Source organism: Clavelina lepadiformis, chromosome 8 (genome assembly GCF_947623445.1).
Source record: "Clavelina lepadiformis chromosome 8, kaClaLepa1.1, whole genome shotgun sequence".
Taxonomy (NCBI): domain Eukaryota; kingdom Metazoa; phylum Chordata; class Ascidiacea; order Aplousobranchia; family Clavelinidae; genus Clavelina; species Clavelina lepadiformis.
The window spans coordinates 14,320,092-14,331,244 of NC_135247.1; the positions used below are offsets into that span (position 1 = coordinate 14,320,092).

Below are 11,153 nucleotides of genomic sequence, written 5' to 3' on the forward strand. Positions count from 1 at the left end.
ATTATCGAAAGATAAACTCACTAAACATTAAAACAGAACTCCGGAAACATTAGGAATCATTCCAGCCTGACTAGGCCCATTGAAGAGATTTAGCTCCATTTACGACAATTTCCAAAACGGACACAATCAGTTTATAAACTTTATAAAAATGGACAAAGGCTAATGGTAGTCTTTCGTATATCGTGTCTTTACTTTCGTCGACTCGGTAGCCGAGTGGTTCGAGGGCTGGCCTCGCAAACAGATATGGCTTGTATTCCGTGTTTGTTACCACCTGTGTCAATCTATGGAACAGTGTCTGCGAACACTGCATAATTTGGCCGATATCTATGCAAATGACGGCTTGCGAGCGGTGAGGAATGAAGTCAAAACGGCAATTATAGTTTGAATATAAAATGAAAAATCATGCCAGCAAATTTTATACTTTTTTAATCTAGAGTGATTGATAAATAATTGTAATGAAAAATTATTTCAATATTTTTTGCGAAAATTTTTTTTTTGAGCAGCTATATTTCATGCGTAGTTTGGCCCTAATCAATGCAAGTGACCGATTGCGAGCGGTGAGAACCAAAGTTAAGTCACTATTTTGTCTGAGTATAAAATAAAAAATAATGCCAGCTAATTTTCTATTTTTCTATTTTAGAGTGATAGATGATCAAACGTATAGAAAAAATTTTTGTTTTGTGAATGCGGAATCGTATTTAATTAGCAATTAAGTTAGCAGCATATTGAAGATATTATACGAAATATTTGTATGGAATTAAAAGATGAACTGGCAATATAAGCTGTATATTTTTGATTTAAGATATTTTGTTGCCAACTGATGCATACTTTGCAGTTGTTTTCATTTCCAGGTTTCTTTGAAGTTATTATGTTGCTTGCCACAATTTGTAGACGCCACGTTACAAATGAAAAGGTCGGACTGGAAAAAGATCAGGCTAGCTTTACTTAAGAAAATTAAGCGACGACCACGGACAATCATTCGTTACCTAGTGGCGCCATACCGTAGTAATGCCCTTGGGCAAGGCATTAACAACAATTGCTCCTGTTCGGTGAACCTTGTGGACAGTTCTAAATTCGGGCAATACTATATATAGTACAATATTACATAATAAAAAATGTGTAACAAAGGCTTGCTTGGTAACCGGGGCTGGACCGACGAGAAATTATCGCCGGGCTTAAGCCCTGCAAAGACTTTCCTCAGTCCGAGGATAAACATTATTATACCATTTCAAATATCTAGCTGAACATTTTTTTGCATAGGCTATATGCTTAGCCTACAACCCTACACTATATGAAAGGAGAGCTAAGCGGGTCTAATATACAAGTGCACAACCATATGACGTCACAATTTTAGGAGCTGAAGTCTAGTATACTAAGCTAACCAAGGCATCCTTAGGTTGTGCACTTGTACACTAGACCCGGCTAAACTAGATGGAAGGTAGAGAGTTAGAGAACTGACGAATTGCAAAGCAATAGGCTGGCTAGGCTTTGATGGGAAACATGTGAATTAGGCGAAAGTGAGGATGTAGCCTAAATATGCTAAATGTGAGGAACTGTTAATTTATTCTTATCAAGCTGATTAAAAACTCGAAAGAGAAAATTTAAAACACCATAGGCTAAGCTTTATGAATTTCAACACCATACATAGGAATGCTGAACAATTTGCATTTGATCATTATTGTCAAAAGAACTGTTTGTTGTTTGTTGGCATTGTTTTTTGGAGTTTAATGCAGAAGCCTTGGGCGGAAAATGTGGCTAATGCTTGCAGAAGATTCATCAATGTGCATGTCAATATTTTCTATGTTCATGCCAATTTGTAATGAATAAACAAAGGAAACCTGAATGGTTTGAGCTCCAACTTACAATAAATAGGGTTGACTTCAGTGCGTGCTATCTTCCCAAAATTTCTTTCTTATCAAAAAATGCTGTACTTTCCAATTAGGTGCAAAAGGACATAAACAGCACAGCCAAGTTTGAAAGTTCGCTGCTTTTGGGTAAGAAATCCTTAGCACAACAAGATGGAACAATAGCCATTAGCCTATATGTAATATACGTAAATATTTTCCATCCTTCATGCACTTAGTAAACTTTTCAATCTGGCAACACAGATGATGCATTTGTACACTACACCTCTGTTACGAAAATTGCAAAATTGCCACAGTGGCGTCATTTGGTTATGAACTGCTGCACTTTGTTTTTATCTCTACCACTATTAATGAAAAAAATAAAATCATTTTCTCATTACTGACTTGTATTGTACAAGGTTATGATATTCAATAAGTTTAGTGTACTAGACTACCAGAAGACCTTGTTAACATGCTCTTACATTGCCCACGCAAGAGAGATCCGGATCATTGGGCTTCGTTTCACCATCCAGATGCATTTAATGTTTATCAACTTAGTGTTTATTGTTGTTACTATGCAACCATGTCACTATACTGATATTTTACATATCCTTTAGCATTTTAATTGTAATTGCCACTCTGGCTCAGTATCCAACTTCATATAACTTTACTATGTATTTTTATGTTTTTCAGGTTTGTTTTGGCATTAATATTCTCTTTTCCAACTTGTTTATTTATATGTTGGGTTTAGTGGCACTGCTATCCATTATTCGTTTGGGCTTTGCTGCTTTTTCCCACTTTTAGTTTGCTGGTGGCGTTGTTATTTTGTCATGTTCTAATGGTTAGCGTTTAATTTTTTATTCCTTCACAAGGAATGACAAAATATAAACGATAAGGTTTGCAGTTTTGTTAAAAAATATGTCTTTCAGCTTGCCTTGAATGCCATCTGACTTTTTATGTAAAAGTATGTACTTTTTTGTGCCAACAGTAACCTTACTTATGATGATTAGTGGTTTAAATGACAAAAAATTCGTTTGCATGTCACATGCTATGAGTTTTCATAATTAAGCTCTGTTTCAAATGTTGTTAAAATTCTTCAGCATTATATCCCATTGACTGACTGACTGATTTTCTACAAGGCTTTTTATAATAAAACATTCCAAAAAATTTTACCAGAAAACATAATACTTCACATATGATCCTAATTCCTAGCAGTCATGATTGTCATAATAACAAAGAGTATTGGATATTTATGTAGGCTTACTTCTAAATTTTTTTATTGCAACCACACCGGTACTATGAAAAAAACTATAATAAAATTAATTTTTTCAAGTGTGTTCCCAAAGTCTTATGCTACACGCCAAGGAAAAACATTTGTAGTTTGACACTGTTGACAGTTTCAAAATCAGCAAAATTTTTAACAAATCTTTAATGAAAAAGACCATTGTCAGTGTATTGTGTTATTTGCATATGACATTGTGTATGCTTTTTTCACAAGTGCTTAATTAAATTTTATTATTAAGCTCCCATACTTCTCAAATTTGGCATATTACATCAACTGCAACATAACGTTTTTAGCAAACTCATTCTACTTGTTTATTATTTTGTCTGAACTAGATTTTGCTTGAAGTAAATCTAATAATAATTTATTACCTGTTATAAGGGCTGTTTTGACAATTTAAAAATGATTTATTTTCTTTACCAAACGAATGGTTCTTGTGTTGGTTGAATGTACATAATTGTAAGTGTATTTGACACTGCTTTGTTAAATGTAGCAAAAGCAAAACAAGTACCTTGACCCTGCTATAATAAAAATTTAACTGGACAAGCTTTTGTTTGCCAACTTCAATCAAAACTATATGGCTTGCGTCATGCTAATTACTCTAATTTTCATCTTTCAACAACGTGTTGTGTCAGAATTAATAAAATTGTTTTAGTCGTTGTCTACTGTAATTTGTTTGGAGTTAGTTGGGAATGTGGAATTTTTATTGCTCTTTTGAACTGACTGGAGCTGGAGAGAAATTTTTACAGTTCAGTTGTCAAATTTTTAAACTTTGAGAAGATAGAGGCAGTTTCATAAACTTGGATAAGTTAATAGTTATGCAAGGTGTGAGATGCTGTGTTAAATAAATTAAGTCTGAGACAAATTGCTGTGCTTATTTATGACATTTAGCAACATTCAGTCTTCGTTTCAATTGTGCAAAGATCAAGATGTGGTTACACTTGTCAAATATACTTTGCAGGAATTATGTAAATTTTTTCTGCACCATGAATAATCAGATTGTATCTTTGTTGGTTGTTCTTTGCTTGAATGGTGGAGGTGCAAAATTTGAAAATGGTAAGCAATGATTGACAACCGTTTTTCATTAATGTAAGTCATATTTTATATTGTGCGTAAGAAGGCGCAGTCTGGCAAAGTATTCAAATCATTTTTCTGCATTTAGTTGCCAAACTTTATATAAACAGTAGACTCTGCTTATTATGACCACCTTGGAACTAGACCATTTTGGTCATAATATCCGAATGATCGAAGTAACCGAAAATGCTGCAGTACTGTTTAACCACACCAGGATCAATACAATTAGGCATGAAATGACAAAATATGTCAAATTCATCATTTATTTCATTAACGTTAAGTAAGTAACATTAAAGTAAACATCAGTAGGTGAATTAGGAATACAAGTGACACAAATGTCACTGTCAAGTTGCATAATTTACACAAAAAAGTGATCGAAAAATCTCTGAAAAGGATCGGAAAAGTGGTCATAATATCTGAAGATGGGTCGTTGTAAACGAAGAATTTTATATGGCAAAATTCAGGGCTACAAGAAAATGGTCATATAAAGCAGGTGGTCATATTGAGCGGATTCTGCTGTACTACCATTTTTTGGAAACTAATAGATTAGATTGACTATTTTATTATTTGTAAGGTACATGCAAGATCTTATTTTTTGACATTTCTCTGCAATCTCCCAAATTAATTAAGATGCACATATATATGTATATGACTACCTCAGATATTCATATGTGTTTAATTTAAACTGTGCTGATATAACTTAAGTATATTATTTTGTTTAAATGTTACATTTGAAGTTAAAATTTATCGCTATTCTTAATGTCAACCTTAGGCCAAATCGTTCCAGATCGAATTGACAACAGCACAAGAGTTTCTTTATTGGCTGCAGGAGGCAAAGGAAGCTGGAATCTTCCAGTATACGACGTAGGCGATAGTTTTGATAGCTTCCTGAATTATTGTTGGTCTTGTTTTACTTGTAAACTTTTATATGCTGTAGCTATACTGTGTTACCATGGGTTTGTATTCCATACACCTCACTGTATTTCATAGCTTAACCTGTCTTGGACAAACATTTGTGTTAAATATAAAGATGACTTGTAAAATGGAAGAATGGGTTGTTTTTTAACATTGATGACTTCGGTTAATTTAACATGCAATGATAGTGTGCACTGGCAGTGCAGTAATTCACTGATGGTTAACTTTGTCTTGATAATTCTTTTAGCTGCCACGTGGGCCACAGGTCGAAGAAAACGATTTATTTTACTGCCTCTGTGAACAGTCAGAAGCTGTTACAAATTCAGATGTTTCACCCTGTGATGATCAAGGATTGTGCAACACTACTGTGTCTTGCTATTCTTATTTGAATGAGGCTGGGTAATTGGCATTGTTGTTAATTTCATTTATATACTGGTTTATAAATTTTTGTATTCTAATGGCGGAGATCTTTTATTATATTTTAGTGAAACATTTAGAGGTTGCATATCTGCACCGCAAATGGTTGGTTTTATGTGTGAGTCGGATATCCTGCCAATGCTCTGTTGTACGAACAATTTATGTAATGAAGAACTTAACCCCACGCTTCCTTCGTCAACAGGTTAGTTAGAAGCTGAATATTTGTATGTTCTGTGCATTTTGTCAAGATGTAGTAACAATTATCAAAGCCAGTATGCTTTTGCTAATGGAGAAATGATCTCCTGATTTCCACTGATAATGCTGTTTTTAGTGAATTTTTAATCTGTGATGTTACTGTTGCCTAATTATTATAATTGATATGATAATTATCATTTAGGTAATTATTTATTTAAATTTGAACGAATATTTGTTGTCGTAAATAGGTTTTAATGCTGTTTTAAGCCACACATATATTTAATGCTCTGAATGATAACGGCAAAGCTGGTTGATTTTAAAATATACATTTACTATATACTGTTTTCATAGACCCACCACCTAGTGACAGCAACTCTATGAAGATTGTGGCAATTATCGTTAGTCTGTTTTTAGCGTTTTTCTTATTGTCTGCCTTTGTTATCTACTGCATACGGCGATTTCATAAAAAAAGAATGAAGGTAAGGAGTTTCTTAATTGGCGTAAAAATATGCTGAAAATTAAGCAAGCATTAAAAGTTGGCCAAAAATTGAAAAGGTAAAACAAAAAATGTTGATAGACTCCTATAAATAAAATTTAAATTTAATTGATTAATAAGCTTTTTATATAACTTTATTTATCAGTTGCAATGACAGCATTTGGCTCGCATGATAACGTTTTCATTTAGGAACTTGAAGAGCAGCGTGAGGCTGGTAGATTAGAAGGAGGCTTAAGAACAACTCAAATTGGAGATAGCACATTAGCGGTGATATATTATTGTAATTGAAAAGTATTGCTTGACACAGGCTGCGCCTGTCTTAGTTATCAACGTTCAAGAACAAGTACTTACTAAGTACCGTACCAAACACTCACCAGGGCAATAGCCTATAACGTACCATACTTGTAAAGGATTGGATGAACTCTGCTACATCTGGAAGCGGCTCTGGTCTACCTTTTCTTGTGCAACGAACCATGGCAAGACAGATAAACTTGATTAACTGCATAGGTACTTTGCTGTATAAAATAGTTGACAATGTTTTTATTTGTTTATAAAAAGTTTTTTTTTCAACTTTACATAGACCACCCGGACATTTTGCTCATAAATGGTGTGGTTAATTTTCTAAAATAAAAAGTCAAGTTACAAAACTACTACTCGGTAGTTGAGCTTGCAGAATGATAGGACAGTTTATGCCCTCTGTGCAATGTGACATTTATTGAAGTAAAATTGTAACTTCATAACCTTAGGTAAAGGTCGTTACGGAGAGGTCTGGAAAGGTTCTTGGCAAGGTGAACCTGTCGCTGTGAAAGTCTTTGCATCGCGTGATGAACAATCATGGGCCCGAGAAACCGAAATCTATAACACTGTATTATTACGCCATAGCAACATCTTGGGGTATATTGCATCCGACATGACATCAAGGAATTCTGAAACCCAGGTTAGCTATGTTAAGTAGCGTTCAATTGAACACCACAGCCCTGTATAACAAGCTTAAAAAGCATGTTTACCCAGCTTAAACTCAAAAAGAATAACAGCTTAACTTCTGTCTGGCTTGTGCAAGTAAGTGCACTACTGGAGCCTTATATGATGGATTAACAGCCTAGATGGCATTCCATGTAGCACTCCTGGTGCCTAATAGTCTACACTGTTACAGTGTGCCAATTGTGATCAAGTTATTTTGAATGCTTGTGTTTGGAAGAAAGGCACTTTCAAACTGACTTGCTCGCCATCAGTCTTATATCTTTTAAAGCCTTTCAAATGTTGTACTTGTTTTGGTGGTACACTCCATATTACTTTCTTAAAAATAATTAGTATAATGCTGGTTTCCTGTTTTTGCTGGAAACTACAGTGGTTAACTCGTTTGGTACAGTATAGTTAACACTAAATATGTTTGAAAAAAGCTTGAACTGATGATTCAGTTACTAATAATACAGTTCTAATTGGTAATCTGTCTTATCGGCCATTTTTAAGATTGATTATTATTAATGGTGTTGGTTAATCAGCCATTGATAAAGCTGTAAAATAACATATAAATTTCCTCAATGAACTGTATATTGCAAGTGTGCTATGCAACCACATCACATGGCAGTTTCTAAATAAAATGTATAAGTCTTGTTAAAAGTTCTTACTTATTTGGTGACATGTGAATACTTTCAACAAATCTCTTGTTATCTGAAATAATTAAAAAAGACTCTTTTCTAGTATGCAACTAAGGCTTAAATAATCGGCAGCTAAATAATTGGACTTAGCCAATTTGGTTAATCATACTTTTAATTATAATAATTTAATGGTGTGAGTAAGTAATATTATGATATTGGTGTATAAATTGCAGGCATGTTGATTGTGAGTTAATATGTATATAATGCATAGCAATGAAAAATGTTTTGTAATAATATAGAGTGTTATGGTTATCTTTCAACACAAAACTAATTCCTGTACAAAAGTGTCATTTAGGTAAAGAACCTTTACCACCTGCTTAATTTTGTATACATTAATCAAACAAAGGTATATACAAACAATATATTAACCTTTTATTACTACTGAGAACACTTCACGTTACAGTTGTGGCTGGTGTGTTACTATCATCCCCACGGTTCCTTGTATGAATTCCTGCAGAGAAAGGAACTAGATAAGCATCTTATGTTGCAACTCTGTGTTACTGCAGCAAGTGGTATTGCACATCTACACACTGATATATCGGGTGTTTGTGTAAGTATATACAATTTAGATATCTTTTGTTGTTGGAAGATGTTTTGCGTTACCAGGATTTTTATTAGTTAATTTCCTTTATGTTGTGTTCTTGAAGTTACTTTTCTTTAGGGAAAATCTGCAATAGCACATCGTGATATAAAAAGTAAGAACATTTTGGTGAAAGATGATCTAACTTGCTGCATTGCAGATCTTGGTAACTATAATAGGAATAAATATCAATATTAAAACGACCATGCTCAACACTTCTTCATGCTGGTTTTAAGTGCATTTTTCAACTTTCATATGTAGTGTATTTATTTGAGTAGAAGCTGTGGCTTTTATTTTTTTTACAAGCATTTTTTGCGTCCTTTATTTTTATCTTGCCATCATAAATTTATACTATATGCAATAATACAATACAATAATATAATACCGTATACAGTTACTATGCTGTTAATCTTGTCAATCAGTAGTTAAGTATGTACCTATGGTATTTTGTTTCACTTCTTTGAGCCTCCTTTGTTGATAAAACAACGACATTTATCCAGTTCTAAGAGACGTTTTAAGCACGATACTTTTTTGAGATCATTTCGTGTGCCTTCTTATTATTTGCACCTTTTATTCTTTTTTTTGTTTTCTTTTCGTGCACCTTTCAAGCAAGTACCAAACAAACTCATTTTATTTGTAAACTTTTGTGAAATTTAAACAAAATATTTTTGAGGTCTTGCTGTAACTCACAATCCTGCTGAAGACAAGATTACCATCCCAAAGAACAATCATCGTGTCGGGACCAAACGTTATATGCCTCCAGAGGTGAGAACTTTTGCTTCAATCATTACTTAACAACGAGATATTCTACATAAGTTTATACCTTTATTATATACTGTAAAATCTTTCATTGTTTATGATTTTTGCATTTTTGTTTTCGTCATGTAGGTGCTGGATGAAACGCTAAATGCAAACAGTTTCGAAAGTTTCAAACAAGCTGATATATATTCTTTTTCACTTGTACTGTGGGAAATTGCAAGGCGTTGTATTGCTGGAGGTAAGGTCATAGTACTGCCCATCAGTGCAGTAAAAGTCCCTTATCTTAAAAGCTTGACCCTTTCAGGATTTGTAGAGGAGTACAACCCCCCATATTATGACGTTGTGAATTATGATCCAAGTTTTGAAGAGATGAAGAAGGTTGTATGCACAGATGGCTATCGACCTGTTATTCCAAATAGATGGAGCTCAGACCCTGTAAGTTAGATAAATGTTCAGTCTAGTTTAAAACTGAACCAATCTACTCCAAAAATTGTCCAGTTGTTTTGTCATTCTTCTGTGTTTCAGTCACTTTCTATCGTAACAAAAATAATGAAGGAAACTTGGTGCAAGAACCCATCCGCTCGCTTGACCATTCTTCGAATCAAAAAGTCTTTGCTCAAGGCAAAAGATCAGGTGACGATACATTTCAGAATATCACTACTTGCTGATTATTTCAATACTCAATAATGTGTGTACTTGTATTTTGTTGGAATCGTATTTATTCCATGAATTGTATTTCAGCTTGCTCCTACTGTGCATGAAAAGATGAATGTTACACCAGAAAAAGATCCACTTATTACTATACCACCCAAAATAGATGATAGTGCTTATGCTAACAATCTTCTTTAACTCCTAGTGGAAAATGTGACCCAGTATTGTGCAGTTCTATTTCTTGCCAAGGACCAAGAGTGGTTGAATGTGTGTCAATTCTGTTAACTTTAAAACATTGCCTATGTAGTGAGACAGGCTTTCTTGTCATCAAACTTCAACATCACTTACCTTAACTGCAAGGAATGATCGACTTTTAGAATAAAGTAGTATTATTTGCAATGCTGAAAGCAGAATAAACTGCTTTTAAATCATGTTTTACATGATTTCTTTGTTATATTGATGGATGTAGTACAACGCACTCATGCAGTCATTTTTAAGGTAATCCCTTCAAGGTGCAAGGAAGAAGTTCAGTATTTTTTGTTAAAACATACGAGCTGTTTCATCAAAATTTAATTATGTGGTGACGATTTTGTTTTTCTACTGTACCTATTACTCTTGATTCCATCCCTTAAATAGTAGTATATGTAAAGGCTGTATCGAATGCTACCTGACTTCTTGTTCGGGGCTATGGTTTGTAATCAGTGTTTAATAATTTTACCAGTTGATTGATGTTTTGCTATGAACTTTTTGCATTAATCATGAAAAATCTGTAAACGTAAAACAAAATTTTTAACTTCTCCTTTGTTGGTTGGTTTGTAAATTTGATAATGCAAATGCGTACTTCGAAATGAATTCATATGTACATAGAATACACTTTAACATATTGCCTTCTTAAATATTTTTATTCTTTTTCTGATCAATGATACTTCATGAATTTTTTCTAGACTTTTTATTTTCATAGTGAGAAATGTCTTAATACCGTAAGTTACATATAATCACATATGGTAGGGTGCTTGTCATGCTACAACAGATCAAATGCTGTGTAACTCTATATAAATGTTACCTGTTGTAATTTGCTAGTGGTGCTATTTTGGAAATGCAAATAGTACATTGCAAACATTGGTCAAATGTTTTTCTCTCAACTGTTTACTTTTTATGTTTTTATTCGATTTTTATTCATTGTTTGTGCCTTTTAAGTACATCACCACACGTTCAACATTGTTTTTATATGAATCAGGCGATGGAGGAGGAGAGGAAGTCCAAAATATGGTGACATAATTTT

General features: G+C 33.6%; 1 protein-coding gene across 2 annotated transcripts; it reads left to right on the forward strand.

Moving 5' to 3' along the window:
• The first annotated feature begins 970 nt into the window (after positions 1–970).
• On the forward strand, positions 971–11,087 carry LOC143468780 (activin receptor type-1-like). Of its 2 annotated transcripts, XM_076966173.1 has the most exons (15): positions 976–4,182; positions 4,973–5,064; positions 5,363–5,514; positions 5,601–5,734; positions 6,079–6,206; positions 6,413–6,490; positions 6,634–6,730; positions 6,970–7,160; positions 8,285–8,431; positions 8,543–8,627; positions 9,135–9,226; positions 9,350–9,458; positions 9,525–9,655; positions 9,746–9,853; positions 9,962–11,087. In XM_076966173.1, exons 1-15 carry the CDS (start codon positions 4,056–4,058, stop codon positions 10,067–10,069), a joined length of 1,779 nt encoding a protein of 592 aa, XP_076822288.1. In that variant the 5' UTR covers positions 976–4,055; the 3' UTR covers positions 10,070–11,087. The 2 variants fall into 2 exon arrangements, with proteins under 2 accessions (XP_076822287.1, XP_076822288.1); XM_076966172.1 differs by having other exon boundaries at positions 971–4,182; positions 9,350–9,655.
• The last annotated feature ends 66 nt before the right edge of the window (positions 11,088–11,153 follow it).